The 23,441-nt window shown below is 37.5% G+C and overlaps 1 protein-coding gene across 19 annotated transcripts in view; it reads left to right on the forward strand.

The window, feature by feature from the left end:
- The window catches only part of MIPOL1 (mirror-image polydactyly 1), a 184,948-nt gene that overhangs the window by 248 nt on the left and 161,259 nt on the right, over positions 1-23,441 (forward strand). For 2 of the 19 annotated variants that reach the window (XM_085582111.1, XM_085582121.1), the window contains exon 1: positions 10-281. The exons of 6 other annotated variants lie outside the window; for them this stretch is intronic. In XM_085582111.1, coding sequence (XP_085438237.1) covers positions 142-281 — 140 coding nt within the window. In that variant the 5' untranslated portion in view covers positions 10-141. 11 more of the 19 variants (XM_085582112.1, XM_085582113.1, XM_085582115.1 and 8 more) reach the window with 9 other exon arrangements.

The raw sequence follows: 23,441 nt of genomic DNA on the forward strand, positions 1-23,441 counted from the left end.
CGCCGCTGACCGGCTGCATGTGCCGTGGCAGCCCCTTGGCTAGGTTAATGTTACCTCCCGCGGCCGCCGGGCGACCCGGCTGGCCCGACTTCCGCCCGCTCCGCAGCTGAAGACAGGGGGAAGCAAGTTTGCCGTGCGGGGATGCGGGGTTTGGAGTCCCAGAGGCGGCGGCTTTGCGGGAAGGGAGGGGGCGGACTGGCTGCCGCCTCTGGGAGGGGGACAGCGCTGAGAAACGGGCCGGGACAGTCCGAGATGAAACCTGCCCCGAGCAAATTCAGGAGGTCGGTTCTGGATCTTTAGTGTCAGATGACAACAAAGTGTGGAAGATGCTCTTCATTGTACTAATGCTTTATAAAAAAAAAAAAGAGGAAAAAACTGCACCAAAAGACCTTGCCAAAATAAAGTTTGTGCTTTTTTTGAATATTTATAACTTAAAGCTTCTTAGGAAATCCCAATGAACTGTATACCTCAGCTCCTCTTGTAATTCCTGCTAATCAGAATTCTTGATGATGATGTGAGGATCTGTTTCTTCTGAGGAAAAAGGCTATGGTTTCTCAGTGTGAAGAATTTGGGAGAAAAATATTCAATAAATGTACCCAAAGGACTGTTCTACCTGAGACAGCACACCTTCTGATGTTTGATGTTTGTCCGTGGAAAAACTACAGCTGGGTCTAAGTACAACTTCAGGGGCTTGAGGTGATTGGAGCTGGGTTGCTGTAAGAGTTTATTTGGGAATTCAGAGTGTAGTATTAGGACAAAAGCACTGTAGTTGCTTTTGAATATTCTAGAAAGTTCTAACTCCACTTAGAACAGTCTTAAATTGCAGTGTTTTAGCAGTGGAAGAAAAATCAGTTAACCACAGCAATGTGCTTTCTGGCTCAGAAGATCTCGGAGGTTCTAGGATCTGTGGGTTTTAGGGAAGTGCAATGATGCTCTTGCCTTGTTCTTGTACCTGTCCTTGAGCATCTGTACTTGGCCAGTTCTGCTTTGGGAATGTACAACTCTGGTTTAACTCGAAACCACTTGTTTTAGATTTTGTTTATTTAAATATGTTATGGGGACTAGCTTATAAATCTCATAAGGTTTAACGAGAGTTAAAACTGTCATGCCAGTTAAACATGCTGCTTATGTGGTAGTTCTGTTTTATTTTGGTGTTTAGTACCCAGAATGTTGTAATTCGTGACAAGGTTCTTCAGCTGTGTGAGATAGAGCTATGTACACCAGTGAGGTGCCATCAATTTGATGGCTGTGAGCTCTTCTGTTCTGTCACTGGTAAAGGGATTAGCGCTGCTTTCAGGATTTTGAAAGTGATAAACTTGTCTTGCCTGTCCAGCTAAGTTACTGCACTTCTGGTTGCAGTATGAAAAGTGAAGAGATGGACTGGGACATGAAATACATATGGGATTTAAGAAGACAGGAGCAGTTGCTGCTACTTTCTCTAGGTATTTTAGGTTTTCTTGCAATGGTACTGCAAGTTCCTTACAGTTTGCAATGGTGACTACTGCCCAATAGTAGTGGGTAACAAATTAAATTTCAAAAATCTCTTCCCTAGTTTTCACATGATAAATAATTATATTTCTTGCCTTTTTGATTGTTTGCTTGCTTTGTTTCTGGATTTACTTAATTTCTCTTTTAGTCATTAGTTTACCTGTTTGGGATAAGGAAATGTTACTTTTCTTCACATCCTGTTAATCTATCTCCCTGCTTGTTAGAAGTCATTCTAGATGCTGCTAAATTAGAAATGCATTATAATGGTATTAAACTTTTTCCCTGACCAGTAAGAAGCAAAACAATGTTTTATTTCATGCTTAGTATTTCTCTTGTAGCAAGACAAATCCAACACATTGTATTACTGGCAGAAATAGTATGATGCTGATGCCACATGACCCACGTTTGCTTTTTGAAGTTTGTGGGGGTTTTAGTTTCGGAGAGCACCTAGGTTACTAAAAAAGTAAGGGAGTTTTCAGATCTTGCTAGAAGCGGTTAGGGGAGAAGGGAAAATACATGTTCAATAGTTCTCTAGGGAAATAATCAACAAATTATTCATTAGAATTTAAAGCAAGAAGATACACATGATCCGAGGATGAAGGGAAAGAGCATCCTGCCTATACATCACAGATTTGTGTAAATTTAGTTGCGAACCTGAGAGATATCCTAATGGATCTTTATGCTACCTACTTTTTAGTCTGCCAAACATAGGGCAGAACAGATGCTGTGTGTTCATAGCAGTGAAATGCCATAGTGCACTTTTAAGCTATGAATTAGTGATCTGATGCTTACTTTAGTGCAGATCACCAAAATAAATGCAGAAGCTTCTTGTCACTTTTACTCTGTTACCCTATGTGGGCAATTGATGTTTTGAAACTTAACTTTGAAACAAACAAGCAACCCTTCTGGGCTGACGACTATTGACAGATTTAACTACAAGCTAATGTTGCAACTGACAGGTATTCCTGTATGACTGCTGCCTTTTTCCTTTTCCTTTGAAAGAAAGATGGTTTTGAAGAAGTAAGAAAACTGGAGTATTGAACCTTTTTTTGCAGAACAGCTACAGCTATGGAAAGAAACAGTGTGACTGCTCAGTTGTTAAGATGATTCTCTGCTGCTTTCAGCCACCAGTTTTTTAAGTGACAGGATGCTTGGCATGCTCCCTGCTAGTTTTGTGAGGAAGCTCCCCGCTTGCTTTTCATGATGATTCTTGATGTGGACCTTTGTCCTTTAGGGACAGGTTAAAATGCAAACTGACAGTTTCTGTGGAGTGGTGGCCTTTGGTATAGTAAAGAATATTATATATTAGAATTTTGAAAATAGTTTATATGTATATTGGCTTTATGTGGCAAGGTTCTTTAGCAGGAGATCTACAGAGGATCTTCTGTGAGAAGTTGCTAGAAGCTTCCCTCATGTCTGACAGAGCCAATGCCAGCCAGCTTCAAGATAGATCCACTGCTGGCCAAGGCCAGCCCTGTGAGCAGCAGTGGCAGCACCTCTGGGATAACAGTGAAGAAAGGGGTGAGGACTGGGAATTCACTTGCGGCTGGAGAGGGGAGTTAGAATGCATGAGAGAAAAAACTCTGCATACCCCAAGGTCAGTGACGAAGGACAGGGAGGAGGTGCTCCAGCCACCACAGAAGAGATTCCCCTGCAGCCTGTTGTGCACGCCATGGTGAGGCAGCTGTGCCCCTGCAGCCCAGAGAAGATGCCACACTGGAGCAGGTGTCTGTGCCCAAAGGAGGCTGTGACCGCATGAGAAACCTGTGCTGTACCAGGCTCCTGGCACGCTGATGATAGAGTGGTTTGCTGGCAGCAGGGAGCCACGAGAGACCCACACTGGAGCAGCTTGTTCATTAAAGATTGAACCACGTGGAAGGGACTCATGCTGGAGCAGTTTGTGAATAATTAGTCTGTGGGGAGCAATCATGTTGAAGTTTATGGAGGATTTTCTTCTGTGGGAGGAACCCCATGCTGAAGTAGGGGAAGTGTGTGAGGAGTTCTCTCCCCACGGAGGAAGGAGACAATGTGTGATGAACTGACTGTAAACCCTGTTTCTGTCCCTCTGCTCTGCAATGGGGAGGAGGTAGAAAAAGCTGGGAGTAAAGTTAAGCCCAAGAAGAAGCAGGAGGAAGGTGTTTTAAAGTTTAGTTTTTCCCTGAGTCAAGTCTGTTTTGCCCATGATGCTAATTGGTGAGTGAGCCTTTTGTTGTGTTTTTCTTTTCCCTGTACAGCTGAGGAGAAAGTGATAGAGCAGCTTTGGTGGGCACATGGATTCCAGTCAGACTCGGCCCACTACAACATGAGATATTGCTGGGATCGATCTTTGGTTTTCACAGTATTAATAAATCAAATAATATTTTTTTAAATGTTCACGTGTAAGTTACAATTGTCTAAAATAAATTAAATTTATTGAAACTTTTTGTATGACATGTGAAACAGGCACTAAGTACAAGTAACAGACATGATCATGTAAATGGAATGCCAGTGGATTCCTATCATAATGCATGTGTTGCTTAAGGGTTTACTCTATTTCATTGAACATCTAAACATGAAAACAGGTTATTGTAATTACTGTGTACCTTTACACTTGGCTGAGTCTTGCCAAAGGCATTTTAATATTTATTTCCTACTTTTCAGAGAAAGTAAAACTCAGTGGTTCAGTTAATTATTCTGAAAGTACTTTTTATTTTGAAACATAGATTTGTGGTATCTGTGGCTTTAGATCAACTTCATTTTGGCCACCAGAGTATTCTTCCCTTTTGTTTGTTTTTGTTTTGTTTACCTGTGCTTTTCTCTAGTAGGTGTGTAGAAGGAATTTATTGTGTCAGTGGGTGATGAGAGGCTGTTTGTACCTGTGTTGTGACTTGAGTGTGCTACATGAGCACCAGATGACTTGCAGGAATGCTCCTATGAGCTCTAGAGTAGGGAAGCCCTTGTTGAAGGGCTGACTAGGGTCCATGAGTGACTTTACAGGCTGGTTGCCATTATAGTTGCTGAAATATATTCTGGAAATTCACATTGAAAAAAGGCCTCTAATCCTGTTGTTGACTTCATGTGTAGTTAAAATTATCATCAGTATGTTTGTTTTATTTTTAGCAGGGACTAAAATACATGAGACCAGTTCATAGCATCTGTTATGTAATAGAAAAAAAGTCAAGACAGTGGCTGTGGTATCATTTTGTTCAGTATCTCTTGCTAGAGTAGCAAACCCAGGAACAGATCCAACTTCCCTTTAAGTGAATGACAAAACTCCCATTGATCACAAAAACACAGGATTACACTGTGGGTTTGGAAGAAATAATTGGTAATTATTCAGCTCCTGGAGGGCATTAATTTTTGCACCATGAAATCCATAATAAATTGAGTTAAGGAGTTCCACATAACATACTGGTAGACAAATGTTATCCTTTCTGTTCCTTTATGTAAATCTGTTGAAGACAGAATTTGATCTTTAAGTTATATGTTCATTTAAATAGTTGTATTCTGACTAGCTATACACTAGTTTAAATGTTAAGTGTGAAATAAATTAGAAAAATCTAATCTGGTGCAGCAATGTAGTATTAGGACAAAGAAGGATTAAAATGCTTGGTTGTTGATTAGGTCTTTGTAGGGAGAGGGTTGCAGCTACCATCAGAATTTGTGGAATGAGAGCAGAGTTGTATCTGAATCAAAACTGTTCTGAAAATGCTGTGTGATGCTCCAGTGTGAGAGAATATAACATGGGATCAAAAACTGCTTCACTTGAAGCAAACAGACTGCATTTTTAATTTACAATAGTAATTTATTTAAGCCAATTTACAAGTTCACTTATACTTTAGCCTATAAATAAAAATGTCCAATTGCAAACAGAGTATTTAGTGCTGAAGAATTACTTCTTGGGTGGGCATGTGTATGAATTGCCCTTGGTGGGACCAGAATTTGAAAATGTTCTTGGTTGCTAATTTAACAAAAGAATGCTCCTATGTTTAGATTGGATTGGTGAAAAGGGCATAGGGCTTTCCAAGGCAAGGCAGTTGAGGTGTATGGAAATGAAAATATTAAAATACTTCTTTTTTATAGAATTCTTTCACAATTTAAAAAACAAATTTTTGTTGTTTCAGTATTTACTGCATAAAACTAAATATGTTCAAAACTTTATATTACATCTTTTCTTTTTTAAGATGTTCTTGACTTATTTCCTTTGGGGTTAATCAATTCTACTTTAGCTTTCTTTCATTGCATTGTTTCTAAATGTATGTTTGACCCACTTCCCTTGTTAATTCTGATGTTTTAACAGGTGAGAAACTGGAACCATTCTTCTTGCTTGCCCATTGTATTTGATAGGAAAGAAAATACCAGTTTGTATTATGTTTACTATTTTTCTGTTGGTTTTTCCCTATGTATTACACATTTAACTTAATTTTAGGAATTGACTACCAAAAAGGTAAACCTAGTTGCCAAGAAAAATACTATCTCAGCTTGCAGCTGAGTGCAGTTAAAAGAGCTGAGAGCACTGACTGAGCATAATTAGACAAGCTAAGACATTCCAGTGGTATCTTCAAAGCTACTGACAGAAGTTATACAAAAAATTAGTGTATTATTTTTTAAGCATTTATTTCTCTCAGTAATGTTATGCTATATAGTTATATACTTCTTTTTGAAAGTTAGTGCTGTTTGAGAGTGATTAAATGGCAAAATGTGAAGATACTTATCTAATGCCGTGTTGTGTCAGATATTAAAGTTTATGCGTGTTGTAGTTGCTGAAATTATCCCATTCCATCATTAGTGGTATTGATATAATAAAATCATTATTATCCACAGAATAGTTTAATAAAGTTATTGGTATTACTTTTAGAAAGTCACAACTTCGTTTCCTTGAATAGTGTTCTTAAAATTTCTGTGATCTGCAGTTGGACTTGCTTTAAGATGCTGCTTCTCAATGTGTTCTTGTGATTCACATTCAAGTAAATAAAATTCAGGTTCAGTAGGAATTTTAGGCATTAAGTGATTAGGGGGTGGGAATGTGTTAAATTTGCTATGTAAATTTTTACACACAAGCATGAGAAACAAAGCAGTGTTGTTCATCATGTACTTCTGTAGTGTGCCTCTTGTGTGTGCACAGGTGGTTTTTCTATTTGCTCTTATGGTAGAGTATTAGGATGTGGTTGTCCTTTTCTGAGATTTGACATAAGTGCTGTGTGATCAGTTTGCTGCTTGATGCCTTCCTTGTAATGAGGAAATTGGCACTGTGGAACACCCACCAAAATTTTAAGATTTATTAAAATTTATGTAGCTTTTCTTGTAGAACTACAGAAATGTGTTCTTATTTTTATTTTCTTTCTTACAAATATTACTAGATGAGTGATACAGGAACTATGATAAACATTCAGTTGCTTAGTGTAGCGAAAGCAGGCCAATCAAATACTTTTAGAAGTGTTTTCATAGGCGCTTATTCACTTTTTTCACTTTTTTCCACTTTTTTATCTTTTTTTTTTTTTTTTTTGCTTTTGCTAGTTGTCATGATACTAGGAGATTGCTGACTTTAACCAGATTATAATGAAATAAAAATTAGTCTTGAAGTAGTTAAATATCTCCATTCCCATGATCTGTATCTGAAGAAAAACAAACAGTATTTAATGCGTCTGTGTTCTTGGATCTGTTTGTAATGGTATTTATTTTCATTAAACCACAGGAATCTTGAAGTTTAACTTTTCCCTTTGCACCTGACTGTATGATGAAAAAGGATGTAGTTCCACACCTATATCCTTCTCAAGTGTAGCCTGCATTGATGTCATTTTCCTTAAAGAGACATCAGCAAACCCATAGGTCTGCTCAGTTTTATTTTAAAGTGCAATTTCATTGAAATTTAAATTTAGCAAGTGGAAAAGCCACTTTCCAGCTTTAAAATTTGCTTTTCCTTCATGTTAAAATTTAAAACAAAGAAAAAAGACAGTATTCTGTTCTCATTTTGTGGTGCTGTGTAAAGTTCATTGTAGGAGATTGTCTTTTCCATTAGTCTCTTCAATTGTCATTTATGGGGGACAAACTATGTTGAAAAAATTGAGCCACAGGAGGAGCTATGTGAATTTTCTGATAGCCTTGTTCACCAGTTCTCCTTGCCTTACAGGATAAGAGTCTTGGTTTTACTGCTCTGTGCTCAATTCCTGCCTTCTTTCTGTGACTGCCTGTTGGTTGTTTTCAGGTGTTCCTGACTAAATTAGTCGTATCTTTTCCTGTGTTCAGGTATTGTCTGAGGGTTGTGGATATTTCAAGGATTCCCTTACCCTCCTCAGCTGCCTTCAGCATGTGTGAGTGTGAGGCAGGATGTTTTAAAGAAAAGAAATGGGGTGGAGTGGTGGAACTCACTGTACATTTCCTGCACTGTCTCTTTGCTTGCACCAGGTTCTAAGTGCTGATCTTGCTAGACATGCCTTGGAGAACAGAATTGGGCTGACTGCTCAGCCAGCTGTTGGCCCTTGGCAAGCTCAGGCACCTACTGAGTGCTGCACAGAAGACATAGCCCTGCTTCTTCTTTCTCTTTGTCCTGCATTTTGCAGTCAGAGCTCAGCAACCTTGGCTGATGGGTACAAAGGGCCCTGGGGAGGAAGAGATACCACTCTTTTTCACTCCCAGACATGAATTGAAGGCACGATAGGGTTATTAAGGCAAGGTTTGAATGGCTCAATTTGAGAAATACTGTGTGACAGCAGTAGTAAAATTAATCTTTAAAGTTAGACATAGTATAGCTGCAGCACCCACTGTGCAGAAATACCTTTGAATACAGACAGCAGTCGCCTTCTGAAATTTTGTTTTTGCATGTTTGGGGAGTTTCCTTTTTTAGTGAAAAAGACCACCTCTAATGCCTTAAATTGCAATCTAGTTTTCAATAGCTTTGGAGAGTTATCTGTGTTTGCTTATTTGCTTGCATTAAGAAGGAACAATAAAGCTTCACATCTGAATTGGGAGCGTGTAGTCATATGCTGCATCTTTATAACAGTTTTTGAGACATATTTTACAAATATTAAAGGATAACAAAAGATTTCATACATGTACAACAGTTTCAAACAAACATGGGAGTGAATGTAGTTTGTTGATTGTTTTCTTCTGAAATTGCAGTGTTTTCTGAATAATCTCACATTATGTCTTCTGCATAATCTCATTAGCAAACAGAGGTGTGAAATAGCTGTTGGTATTTTGATTTATTTTCCCCCGCCGGCTCCTCCCAGAGGTGTGTGGGATCGCACACCGGCAGATGGAGCCCTGTGCCAGCAGCCAGCTTTGAGCGGGCTGGCGGGCGAACCTGCAGCCTCTGACCTGAGCGCCAGGCGGGAGCGGCTTCTTGAGCATGCATCTGCGAGGTGTTTTATTCATAGAAATTAATAGGGGGTTAAAATTAAATGCCTACTGTTAGCTGTGCAAGTCAAGGCGGTGACTGTGTGCCGAGATGCTCAGGGACAGCTTTGTGGTGTTCATGACGGGCAGGCGATCGGGTGAAATACCCTGGTGTGTTCCAGAGTGCTGCAAGGACGGGAGCCTGTGCGGCTTGCCACGTTTTTTCTGTTAACTTCTGAGCCTTCTGCATGTCCTTAGGCAAATCTTGCTTGAAACCATCGAAAACGGGACCTATGGAAAGCTCTTAAGAAATTTACAAAGCAGATTAAAATCCAGGTTTTGGGATTTAGTTTTGTATTTTTGTTTTTCATATATGCTAACTGCTGATCTTTTTTAAAAACGTATCTTTGAGTATAGAAAATTATTGAATAGAGCAGTTCAGAAATTCAAAATCAGCAGTAGCTAATCTTGCATATTGCCTCCTTTGCACTCTGTGTGTCCACACCCCGAGCCTAGAGCTGTGTTACGTGGCTCAGCTTAATGATACAGTGGAGTGGGTTTGTTGACATTTGTCGGCCACTTGTAGAACTGCAAAAAATGCCCAAGTTTTTGCAACTTTATTTAGAAATCGATTTACCTGATGTAGTTTTGTATATAGCCAAGTTACTCTAGTGTGAGAACCATTCCTAAACAGCAAGATGTTAATTTTATTTCAAAATCTGAAATTCAGTTCTTAATTTTATAGGGAGAAAGGAGGAAAATTTTTGAGGGATAATAATATCACAAATTGTTCTTGGGGGGGGGGGGGGTTACTGAGTTTGTTCCAATAAGTCTGAAATATCTGAGAGTTTAGGAGTATTCAGTGATTGTAACAGGTACACCATTTCTATAACATATGCCCTGCATTTTTTATTTGAAATTCCAAGTGTCTTAATGTTTACATTTCAAAACAATGGGAAGGGTGTGGGTCCCTGGTGTTTTTGCTCTGACTAATATTTCTGCACAGTAATACTGCTGTACTGTACCTTAAATCTCAAAAGAAAAATTAAGTCATTCTTAAAGCCTGACAATTTGTCTGATGACTGTATGAATACTGGACTAAATTGCAATCTGAAATAATCTTTGGAAATGTGTTTCTACCTGCTGTTCATTATGTGTGTTAAACTGGCATTCGAATGTTAGGGAATGGACATAGAAGTGAGATTATGAAAGCATTTTTCAAAAATAAATTATTCAGTTAGAATTCTGCTGGGATTGTATAATTTTGTTTGCTTTATTTGTTTTAATGGTTAATAGTCACTTTTGTTTATGATTTGCAAAACTGAAATTAAGGATTTTCTTTCACATAGTACACAGTTGGATGGGGCTTTGAGCAACCTGATTTAGTGGTAGGTTTCCCTAGCCATGGCAGGGGTTTGGAATAGGTGATCTTCAAGATCCCTTCCAACCCAAACTATGCCGTGGTAGCAAAGTATTACAGCACACCAGTCATTCAAACCCCATTATTTGTTGCACTCCAGAGAAGAAGCTCTAGATGGTATTCCAATTTGTTATTGTTTCAGTGCATTTTTTAAAAATCAGACACAAATCACAGCTATAAACATCCCTGTGCTTTAAAAGGAAAATAAAACCAGTCATGTGTGGGGTTAACCCCAGCCAGCAGCTAAACACCAGCACAGCTGCTCACTTGCAGCTCTCCCCAGCAGGCTGAAGAGGAAAGTAAGGGGAACAGAAGCAAACTCATGTTCCAATACAGTGAAAGTTTAATAAGCAAAGGAAAAAGAAGAACAAACCAACCAAACAAAACTAAAACCAACAAAAATTTATGCAAAAGGAGTCACTTACCACCTCTCACCTGCAGAGTACCATGGTCCAGCCAGTCTTAGAGAGCTGCTGCTTTGGAAGAAAAACTACATACCCCCTTTTTTTGCTTTATCCAGTTCCAATTGCTGAGCATGACATTTTATGCTGTGGAATATCATTTTGGCTGGTTTGTCCCCTCACAACATCTTGCCCGTGCCCAAGCTGCTCTCTGGAGGGACAGTTGGTGGGAAACAAAAGCCTTGATGCTGTGGAAGCAGTGTATGTAATATTTAGAGTACTCGTATGTTATCAACACTGTTTTAGCTATAACCCCAAAACACCAAAGTACCATGTGTGCTGTTACAAAAGAAGTTAATGGCATCCAAATCAGAGTCAGTACAAGTAGTAACATCTTTTCAATAGTAAAAATACTCTTCTAGAATGTGTTATGAAAAGCATTTTTAAAATTTGTTAGCAGCATTGATGATAACTTAAATTTGTAAGGGAGGAATTTCTAAATTTATATAAATACAATTTACTTAAGCAAGTCTCAATTTAAATTCTAGTAATAGTTTAGAGGAAATTTTACTCCTATACAGCAGTGAGTTCTCACATATGAAGTTGCAACATATATATTAGCCATAGTTATGTCTTAAGCCACCATTGTTTAGTTCAAGAATGATCATGCCGTTTTGTTCTGAGCCATCATGTTTTTGTGTTGTTTGACTTTTGATTTAGTTGGTACCAGAGGCAGTGATATTAGCACAAATAGGAAGCTGTAGCAGACTGTAAGTATTTGACTTGAGTGTTTATGAAAATGAGCTTTCCCTGCCTCTCAAGGGCATGGTTATGAAGTTTAGCTCATGTTCTTGTTAAAAGGATGTTTTCTTTGTAAAGGAGTGAGGTTTTTTTCAGAAGAATTTGACAGTAAAGCTTTCAGTGAAATACAGAGTAGAGCTGAAAAGACAAAATGTTCAGAAAATTACATTCCAATGAATGTTTGCCCTTAGAAGCAAAAGAATGGCTTAATAATATTGTATGATGCATAAAATGAGTAGTAAAGTCAACAGAGTGGATATACTGGTCATTCAAAGGTGAGGGAAATAAGACAAGCCTTCACTAAACTTGGCCTTTAAATGTTTTTAAAAAACAAAATACAGAAACACTGAGTCTTGCACCTGCCAGTGCATGGAGAACATCATGAAAAGATGACTGATAACCAATGTTTTTCTGTGCTTGATGCATCAGTTGAATTTGGCAGTTGCTCTGAAGAAAGTGGAGACCACCTCTGTGCATTCAGCATTCCTTATGTATCAGCACCTGAGTCCTTTGAGAGATTTTGTATACTGCCTGAAGCATTCGGCAGGGAAGTACAGCACATGTTGAATAGCAAGGCTTGTAGTGAGGACTGATGTTTTGACCCAGGGAAGATGATGGAAATGTAGAGCTAGCAATTGTGAAAAGCTTTGGAAAGTATCAGAGCTTCTAGGCTCTGGTTCTCTCTCAATCCAAAAGATCACAGGTGGTAACTGAAACAGATTAATTTGTAATTCGGATGTAAGCATAGGTAATTCATTTTTCTGCTGACTGTATAGAGTACCTCAAAGACCTACTGATAGTTGCCTCTAGCATGACATTTTATCCCTGTCACTGTGGTTTTTGTTAACAGGTTACATTATGTGGGGAAGGAGATTATGGTAACTGAGGCATGTAAAGGACTCCTGCCAAACACAGAACAAAACATTAGCTTGTGCAGAGGCTTGTGATCTTCTGTATTGATGAGCTGTAAAACTGTTTGGAAAACGTCTCTTGGTCTTCTGAGGTCTGAGTGGTTTCTGTGTGCAAATGGGGGATAAAGGGAGACATAGCTGCAGTCTTATAAGCAAAATTATTTTGACTGAGGTCTTTGAACTTTTCTTATGACATAAATTAGTGTCTTGGCAGCAGGAGTGGCCAAAGCTTTAATATTCTGAGTTTAGCAATTTATTTATTTATAAGCTCACAAGCTGTAACGGCAAAGCATCTTTCAAAACCTTAACTCTATTCTGTCAGTGAAATACATGTGATATTACACTTAATCTGGCTCATGCCTAGGAACAGTTTTTCTGCTGGGCCAATTACCAGTAATTGTGGTGCTCTGGTACAGCAGTAAAGAGAACTAGCAAGGTAAATCAGTCTAATACTGACGTTTATGAGCTAAACAAGCTATTCATTCTTAGAAATGTGTTACATGAAATTATAGTTGAAAACAAATTAATCAGCTAATAGGGAAATTCACCTGATAACTAATGTATTTTAAATTATATGCATTTCTGACACTTAGCCTTTTCTGAAGGTTGAATGACACTGGGGGTGGTTTCATTCTTATTCCCATTTGGAGACTGTATTTCTCTTTGGAGCTGAGGAGTTTTTCTGGCTTCCCTGCTCAGCTTTCCAAATACAGTGTAGTTCAAACTGATGTTACCTCACTTTATCCTCCAATGAGCAGTTTTGCCTATTCCCTGTATCTAAGGTACAGATTCCAGGTGGATGTCACAAAATCCTTTTTTTCCATATTTTGTGTTTGTAGGACAGATTTGAGTCATTATGTCTAGGATAAGGAGATGGTAAAACACCTTAGTAATTCCTACAGGGACTATTTATGTAGAAGGAGATTCTTGTTTCAGCCTAGATCTTGCCAAAGTTTTTTTTGCTTATATGGTTTTTAAAATAGCATAAATTACATTCAAGGATTTTAATCTTATTTTACATTGTTTATATGTGTGTCTATGTATATAATGAAAGTAATGTTTTAATTTTTTTTAATTAAAAAAAATTTAAAATTAAAATTAAAGGTTTATATATATATATATTCCTAGCTATGTCTTGCAATACCATTTGACTGTAGGTTTTCTGATAATTTTTTCTTGATTTTCAAAAGCTGTGAAGGAATGCCTGTATCTATTTTTGTATTAAATCCGCTTTGATAACAAATAAACAATTTGATATTTCTACATGTGAAAGTCTGTGTACAAATAGTGTTTAGATAAGCTGCTTTAATCTCTTATTGTGCATGTTTTATAATTTTATACTTAATTCAGGAATTTAGAGTATTTTTTTTATTGTATACGTTTGTGACTGGTTGTAAATTAATCACAGAAGTACAGTATCAGCATGAATTAATTATGCAAGTAAACCAAATGGCTATTTCGTTATTTTATTGAAATGCCAAGAGTTTGAGGAGCTCTTTTGTCTTAATAGATTAGCCAGAATTCATTGGGAAAAGTCTTAGTATGTTTAAGGTAATGGGAAAATCTTGCTTTCAGTACATCCTACAGAGATCCTGTTTAAAACAGATGACAGTCTGTCACGTTCAGTAGCACATCAGTCATCAGATTTATTCTAATTCCTTAAGCTGAACATTTCATTCAAGCTTGTAAATTGTCTTGTCAAGCTACCAAAAGCCTCATAGCTTTTCTGTCAAGCATAGAGTTGCACCAGCAGTTCACAAATAAATGCTAAGCTGCAAAAATATTGTTTATTTTCTTTAACCTTTTATTCAGTTAACTACACTGTTCTTTCGTGTTATTTTCTCCACATGTGTTTATCACAAGGTATTCGAGGGACTGCCTCCTAAACATGCCTCATCCTGACCACAGCCACTTCAGACCAAGGACCACTCTTTTTGGGGCATGTTGTTTTTACTTGTAGCAGTCTAGACCACCGTGGTTATCACATTCCTCTTGTAATCACAAAGACCCAGTGAGCAGCTTCATTGCAGTGAAGGAATCCTGCTGCTGCTGCACTAACAGCTGTGCTGTGGCCAGCCTGGCTTTGTGCAGTGGCTGTGGACTTCTTGCCCTGTATGGAAAATGACACTTCTGGCTGTCAGCTCATATAGTCATTACATTCTTTGTATTTATTCATTACAGCCCTTCTAGGATATTCTCTCATGCTGTATTGTGTATGTCTGTGTCTCTTTTTTTTTTTTCATTTCCTATCTGATCTCTAATTTTTAAATTATGTCTTCTGTGTAAACTGTACCATTTGCTTATGAAGTCTACTTAAGCATTACATGGTGGTGAGAGCTTGACTTGAGACATACTTTCTTTGAAGTCAACATATGTATGTCTGAGGTAGTAAAACATTGAGGATGGTTAGTTGAACTTAATTAATTGAATTAAGAAAAGAAAGTAAAGTATTAGATGGGTGCATTTGTATAAATCACTTTTAAGGCCAAAAAATTACTTGTAAAGTACTGAAAGCCTCATGTCCAGATAAGACTAATCTCCATATTAAATTGTTAATGCTATAGCATTCAATGTAAAGTTGTTACTGCTCTTTAATAGGAAGAAGACTTCCTTGGTTGTCTCTCTTAGCTATTAAAAATTACATCTAAGCTGTCTATTAATAATTTTCCAGAATCACTCATTTCAGAACTCTACTTTTTACTTCTAATTCTTCATTGTAACTTGTGATTTCTTCTAATATGTCTTTTTTCCTGTCATTTACATGCAGTGCTAAATTTTCTCTCTTAATCTGGTGTTTTTCTTTGTTATAAAGCTCTGCTCTTTTTAATAATTTTTCTTGGTCTGTTAAATGGCCGGTGTGTTCTTTTAGCAGGCAATGGATATTCTGAAAGACACATTGTACATGTCTAAAAAGGAACTGTTGAAGGGGTTGAAGCCCTAGATAAAACTAAAGCCTGAGTATATAAAAAAAAAAAGATTGTTAAAATGTCAAGATAATGAAAAGTCAGAAAATAAATTATACCTATTATTAATTTTGAATTGTATTCAAACATAGAAATATGTATCATAGACAAAAGCTGATTACAGTGAGATAAAATTCAATTTTACACTGGAATAATTGTTTTATGTATTTTACATTTATTTATAAGATCAGATAAAGGCCTGGAATCCTTGATATAAATCACTATGGTCCTGATGAATGCCAAGGTCAGTAAAAGGAAACTCCTTCACTTGCAAAACATATTGGTACTGCAGAAAATACAAAATGAATTAAATGAAACTGATAAGCATCATCTTTCCTACGACACATTCTTTATTTGCATTATTGTGTTAGATCTTAGAGTAGTTTTGGTTTTTCAAAGGAGTGAATAGGTACCAATGCTCTCAGCATCCTCCCATATGTTTTCTGTAGCCAAATTCACATACCTTTGCTAAGTAGAGATTAATGCAAAACTTACTTGAGGTTTGTGAGTGAGAATGGCTCTGTTCTCACAGTAACACTGTGAAATTAGATTGGCCCTCTTCAAAGGGTCTTGCATGTACTGGGGATGTTGATGGATCCAAATGCCGCATAGATGATGGAGCCCATGATTTAATAGTACATTTCTGTAGTAAGTTACTTCCTATCAGGAAGACTTTTTCTATCCAGAATCAAATCTCTGGTATTTCTTCAAGAGAAGGAAATTTAACTATTTTTCAGACTGGAAAGGACAATAAAATGGATTCTAGGTTCTCATAGAAGTGACTCTGTGTTGGGTACCTCAGCTGAGCATCTGGGTCAGCTTGAACTAAAGAAGACACCCTCTCAGTAACTCAATTTCAAGTCAGAATTTGAAACATGTAGATAGTGAACTGCTATTCACCTTACCACACTCATTTAATAAATAAGCTGTAGTGTTCAGTAGTGAGGTTTTTTTATGTGTAGTGTATTGGGGCTTTTGAGTCCTAGGACAATAAAAAACAGAGTCCTTGACATGGCATCCGCTTCACAAAAAAAGTGTTATTAGACCTGACAAGTATTTCATCAAGCTGGACATTTTTCACAAGTGGTGACTTCCAAAACATGTCTTTATCAGCTGACTTTATTTGGCAGCAAGGAGTTCTACACTTGTTGCTTTTTACAGAGTTCAGCTTTTTTGGGCTTCTGTCAAAGTACCCGTGTCACTGAGGTCAGGAATTTGCACTGTTACTGAGTTAGATATGTCAGAGAGTTGTGGCAGTGAGTAGTGACTCTGTATCTATAGGGTGAGGATCTGGTGTCACTAAGCAGCTCTTCTAGGTAAATGCTGACATTACAAATGGTCTTTTGTTTTCTTCCAGAATTGTAAGTTTTTTTATAATCTTCCAACTTATTCTGCTTCAGCAAAGGAAAGGCCAGTGCTGCAGGGTCAGAATCTGATCTTTGATTTCTCAGGTAGGATTCAGGGTGAATGGTTTTGCATGACAAGTGGTTTAACAACCATGGAATTCTAGTATAGTGCTTGATAAGCTACTGCACAGGCAGTAGCTCAGCACCTTTCATCTGCTGGGCTGATGATGAGATTGCTGAGGTCTGCTTCCATGTAATCAGGCTTTCTTTCCAAGTGCTGAAAATTGATTAGACTGCAGAAGTCCAGATACAGCTACCTGTGAGAACAGATTCACCTTCCTTTTTTGATACAATTGGATTTCTTTCAGGATCATAGTGAGGCTATTCCTGATTCAATGCAATTGTGAAAGGGCAGTAATGGACCCTGTCCTCCTGTTTGTTCATGTATCCTGAAATATAAAAGAATGAAGCATCCACAAAGGATTCCTTTGTCATAAAGGTTATGGATTAGGGTGCCAAGGGTGTTTCCAGAGACTATTATTGTGGCATGTACAGTCAACCAGTTAAGGGTGTTTAAGTTAGTTTTCTGCACTACAGCAGCATAAATGGAGGGTGATCTAAATATGCCTGGAAGCAATCTTAAGCTTCTTGCTTTATGGATTCAGAATTTGATGGTAGCAAGAATAAACAGTTGTGGGGTGTAACACTTCGCACAACGTACTGAAGGTGACTGCTGTGCAGGTGTACAAGGTAACTCTAATTAAAACAGTTTCCCCTTGAAATGTAATTTTGTTCCTCCTCTTCACTATCCAGTGGTAGACTAATATTTGTCTCCGGAATGTTTTTCCAGGATCTGAAGTGGAATTACAGTATCTGAAGGTTACTAAATATTAGGCAAAAATTATAATTCTCTTCATAGTTTAAAAGTATCTTTCATATTTCAAAAACCCTCCTGGATGTACAATTCTTTTGGCAAACATTCACTGTCTTGCACTAGAGAAAACTTACTATAAATAACATAGGTTGCTTTCATAGTGAGGTTCCTCTCCAGTTGTATCCAAATTTACCTTAAAAGTTAACAACCAAAAAAAAAAAAAAAAATCAAACTAGGTGCTTTATTGAGAACACCTTTAGTGTAACATATGACACTTTCTTTCCAATAATACAGCCATTCAGGTCATTAGAGAGGTTGGGGAAGTTAAAAATTATCTGTACATCTTCAGCTCATAAAAGTCCCACATGTAATAAAAACCAGTGATGGATTTTTTTAAACTGTAATACTGTAGAAAATGTATGAAAGTGTCACTGTTTAGTAATACAGGAATTATACTGTAAATAAAAATTTTGTTCCACATTCTATAGAAATTAATTCAAATTAATGTTAAACTCCAGTTATAAAGAAGTTCATTAAAAGTATCAGATGTTATCAAAAATGTTTTGAAAAAAACCTTTAGCTCATCTGATTAAAGAAAGATGGGATCAGAGCATGAGTTTGGTCATTATGAGGTCTCTGGACTTCTCAAAGGTCTTGAGAAACAGCTTTTTAGGGAGGTGTCTATTAATGGATGTCTGAATGTAGGTGGGTTTTTTCAATCTGTCTTGAAAGCACTGTGGAAAATCTTATAAATACTGAACTACCTTTTCCTTAGGTTTAGTTTATATACAGTATCTTTGATAAAAAACAAAAATAATCTTACACCTCAGTAAAGTTCAGTGTGGTGAGTAAATTAAATTGAATTCACTTAACTCTTTTCAGGCAGACAGCAAGTTATTGCAAAAAGAGCTCCACAACACCTACTTTCTCAAACCAGACTGCTCAGCAGATGCACAGTCCAGCTGAAGAACTGAAACAGTGGAATACGTTCTTTGGATAAGCAGAAATATGAATAGAATAACTGATTAGATATTGTGGCTTTGAAGTCTGGAAGAAATTAAAAGAAGTTGAAGACCACTGAAAGCAGTGTCAAAGGGTCATAACTTATACCAGAAAAATTATGCCTTTCCTTTCTTTCTTTACATTTAAGTCTGGACATGTTAAGATTTGCCTTTGACAGTAAGGAGTTACGAAAGCACAACACTAAAAAAAGTTGCTTTCATTTATAATGAGTTTCAAAAAATATATCAGAAGACTTTCTTCTTTCCTCTCAGTTGGACTGTGAAATAGAAAGTTATAGAGGAATGTTATTAATTAATGTTATGATTAGGCACAGATGCCCTAGTAATACACATTCCTAACTTTGTCAGGTGTTCCTTCAGCAGGGAGATAAAACTGTGTAGCCTGCAAGTCTTGCAACTTCACAGTGTCCAGGAATATCTTCAGAATTATTCTGAGTATTTGAACTGTTGGTCAGATGTTCCCCTTTTTAAAATCTTGTATTTTATCTACACTTCTATAGCTATGAAGTCTTGATTTCTTTTTATCTTTTAGTGATGCCAAGCAGTGAAATACATAATAACTACAACATCTGACAAAGAAGCCTCAAAATAGTCAGCACAATTATGTGCAAGAGAAAGTAGCCATCAAAATGAGCCTGGCTTTCAGAAGTACTAAGGAAGGCTTTTTCTTCCTTCCTCTAGTAAGTGGATTTAGAACTCCTTTGCTCCACCCAGGAATAACTGGTCTGGGGCCAATATTCAGCTGCTGTCTCAGCTCTAGTGTTTTGGCAATGAAAACATGAATGTATCTTGATAAATCAAGGAATAATTAATGCAAGGTATTGGAATATAAGATGAACTTGCAAGAAAGAATAAAATATCCATCTGTTTTCTTTTACCAAAATAAACAAACAAACAAAAAAACAAACAGCCCAAAGAGAATAATTTTGCTGAAAATTGCAAGATTATCCTAGGTCATGAATTTTTCTAGGATTATTTTTATCCCTTTGTCTGTGTGGAGAGAATCTGATGTTAAGAATCAGGACCTCTAAGAAGTTTTTCTCTCAGTTGTGTAACCCACAACTTATAGGAAACTTTTTGTAGTTTATATTCTCAGAGAAATTCTTTCAGGCTTCTCCACTGTAAATTACTTTCATGATTTTGGCTGAATAATGTGCTTACTAAGGGTTTAAAAGGAACTTTCTTCAAAACCCAGTGAACAAATTCGGGTCTTTTAAAAAACTTATTTGTCCAGCTTCTTCATTCTGTGTGCTGCATATCATTATAAATAATCAAAAGATTGAAGAATGAGAATGATCCATATATTCAAATACTAAACTAAAAAAAAAAATGGACTATTTCATTGGCTGAAAAGGAGCAGAAATTACAGTTTTCATTATGTGTATCCTGACATTTCTGCTTGTGTTTAAAAATGAAAATCTGCACCTTGCTTTGGAAGACCTTTCATAACTAAGTTTTCCATTGTTTGTAACTTTTAACATTTAAGGCAGATTTTTTTTTTCACAGCAGGAATTGCCTGCCTGCTGGGTGAAGTTCACTTATTTTTTGTATGTTTCAGCTGAAAGAAGGTTTTGGATATTTTCTGAACAAGAGGTAAAGGATAAATATGATATTTTCCCTGACATTAAAAAAAAAATGCAGCAGTTTGATTGGTAGCCTCATATGTGATTATGTTTTGCATTCTTTTCTTAAAGTCTGGCAGAGAAACTGATCCACTGTCAGAAATATCTGTTTTGTGACTGATGATCTAACTTAAGCTAATGCCTCTTTTTTTCCTTTTATTTTTTGTCTTTTTGTTGTTTGCTTGTTTTTTCTGTTGTTTTCAACTGCCTGGCACTGATTTGCAGTCTGTGGTGACTCCTTTTAATCTTGTATCTTTCATTGTTGGCCCAACATCAGGAGCCAGTGGAGCAATTGCAATGGTGCTGAATGTTTGCAGGTTTAACCTCTTCAGTCTTTAGCTTACATTTAAATTCTGGACATTCTCAACAGATTTATTTCACTGACACGTCTCTGGTTCTCACTGAGTTTTGGCCCACCTCAAAATATCTTATTCTTCTCTGGGAGTCCAAGATAATTTCTGAATGTGTAGCTTGTTATTTTGAATTGTGCTGGTTTTCAAATTTCTTTGATATTGCAATAAATTTCAGAGAAGCATCTGGATTAATTTTCAAAAATCACTAACTTAGTAATCATACCTAAATAAGCAACTGCACATAAGGCATGCTATATATAATGCATGTTAAGCATGTTGTAAAGCACACAGTCAATGCCTAAGTGCTGAAAATGCTCAGAAATGTTGTTGTTGGAGTGTAGCAAATGTAAAAATGTAGGATAATTTAGGTTGGAAAAGACATTTAAGATCATCAAGTCCAACCATTAATGCAGAACTGCCAAGACCACCACTAGACCATATTCCCTAGTACCACATCTACACATCTTTTAAATACATCCAGGGATGGTGACTCCGCCATTTCCCTGAGCAGCCTGTTCCAAATCTTGCCAAACCCTTTTGTGAGGAAATTTTCCCTAATATCCCATCTACACCTCATCTCATGTAACCTGAGACCATTTCCTCTTGACCTATTGCTTGTTACTTGGAAGAAGAGACAGACCCCTGCCTTACTGCAGCCTCCTTTCAGGTTGGAGAGAGCAGTAAGGTCTTCTCTCAGCCTCCTTTTCTCCAGGCTAAGCATCACAGCTCCCTCAGCAGTTCCTCATAAGACTTGTGCTCTAGACCCTTCCTCTGCTCCAATGCTCTTCTTTGGACACATCCTGAAGTGTGCCATTTCTCTGTAACTTCCACTTCTTGGGTGAAGTTGCTATTCATAGCCAATGAAGGCACTATGTACTGGATCTAGTTGCTGAATCTTAAAAAAAAAAAGAAAATCTGAAGTTCAGGCAAGACTGTATGTTATTGAGTCAAAATGTATGTGTTCACATGTGAGCAACACTCTATGTTTCCATGCTTTTAGTGCTGAGCAAGCATGGTTAAGGGAGCAATTACACTTGTAGTTTAAGGATAACTTTCTTTTCAGGTAGTTATCTAAGAAAAGAATAGTTAATTTGCTTGTAAAGAACAAATAGGGCTAATGTGGAGTCAGTGTTATTTTATTTCTCTGAGCTTTTTAGCTTGTGAAATTTCAGGTGATGTGATTCCTTTCCGCAGCTGAGGCATACACTATAGAATTGGGGCAGTTGCATAATTTGGGCAGAACCAGTGCACTGCATATGGTGCTTTATGACAGTGGTGGAGGCGTATCTGTGTTTTCGTGCTGTTTAAAACAGCCTGACAGATGCATAACTGGTGGTCTGTATTTCCCTGCAGGAAACCTACAGGCCTCTCTCAGTCCCCCATGTACAGGACTGAATCTTGAAAGGTTGGCACATTTCTGACAGGCCTCTGCATGTTCAGTGTTCATGATAGTTTTTGGTCAGGCTCCAATATCCACACTGTTTGTTGCCTTTATGCTTTTTATTTTTACTGTCAGAAAAATGGTGCTATTTGAAGGTACCTTGAGAAATGTGAGTTGGCTGGATGAATCAAGTTTCTCTGCTTCTCTGCTGCTTTTCTTCATTGAGTCCCTGTTCAGTCTTACTTCTTTCTGTGAAGGCAGCCAAACAATTGGAATGTTTTTGGCAGAAGACATAATTTCTTCTTAATGCCATTACTTGTACTAGTGGTTTTTGAATTTGGCACTGAGTTACTACCTCACGTTTTCATGTGCATATAATGTTTTGTGATTTTATTTTCACTTTTGTGGTAAAATCTGGGCTAGCAACTTAGTTCTGTGATAAAAGAAATTATGATTTGGGGATTTGGAAATTTCAGTATACCGTACGATTAATTTTGCAAACATAAGCACTGTAGACTCATGTTTCTTGAATAATTTCCATAGTTAACTTTGGAGCTCGTTAGTCACAGTGACATTTTTACAAGTCGGGAAAGGATGGATTTTGTGGGGCTTGAGGCCAGAGCTTTCAGAAAAGACAGGTAAAATAGCTGTATCAGTGGTCCATTTTTGGCTTAGTGAAGGAAGATGTGCAAACCAATATTTGACATTTAGCCTAATGCCAAATCATCCAGTCATGTAGTAAACTGAAGAGAATTGTTGCTCAAGACCAGTAAGACTCAAAATGCTGTGCACATGCTGCTGTTGCGCTGTTTCCTCCCTGTTGGCATTTAGCCTGTCTGTCACATGGGTGGTCTTCGGTTGTGTATCACTGCTGTTTGGTCAGGGGCTCTACTGACCTAGTCTGTAAAGCAGAAAGCAACCTAGTATTTTTTCTCTTAAAGGAAGTCTAGTTCTGGTGGGTTTATTTTGTCGCAGTCTTTAGAATAACAAAATAGGTAGGCAGGAATTGCATATCATCCAGTTCAGAATGGGGCAATCTCCAAAGTTAGATTTGGTTGATATATCCAGATGAGTTTTGCCCATATCCAGCTACAGAGATTCTGTAACCTTTCTAAGCAACTAGTTCCAGTGACCTTACTCACTGTGAAAAATTTGCTCTTACCCATAATGCTGAGTTTTCTGTGTTACAGCTTGTCTCTCTCAGAAGGATCTGTGTCTTTTATATATTTGCTCACAAGGCAGCTAAAACCCAATAAAATCCCTATTTAGCCTTTTCTTCTTAAAACCAACTAATCAAACTCTTGCAAACTCCTCATAACTCATGTCCTGCAGACCCTAATCATCTTGAATCACCTACTGGACTTAGCTCAGGATATGCATGAGCAGGTCAAACCGGATACAGCACTTCAGATGAGCCAAATAGGGGGGTTTAATGACTTCCCCTTGTCTGCTGACTATGATCCTGTCAACAGAGTGTACTACACAGGTAGCCCTTACTGCTATGTAGTGCTGATTCTACTAAAATATTATTTTGGCTCCAGATAA

This window comes from Lonchura striata, chromosome 5 (genome assembly GCF_050655825.1).
Source record: "Lonchura striata isolate lonStrDom1 chromosome 5, ASM5065582v1, whole genome shotgun sequence".
In the NCBI taxonomy this organism is placed as follows: domain Eukaryota; kingdom Metazoa; phylum Chordata; class Aves; order Passeriformes; family Estrildidae; genus Lonchura; species Lonchura striata.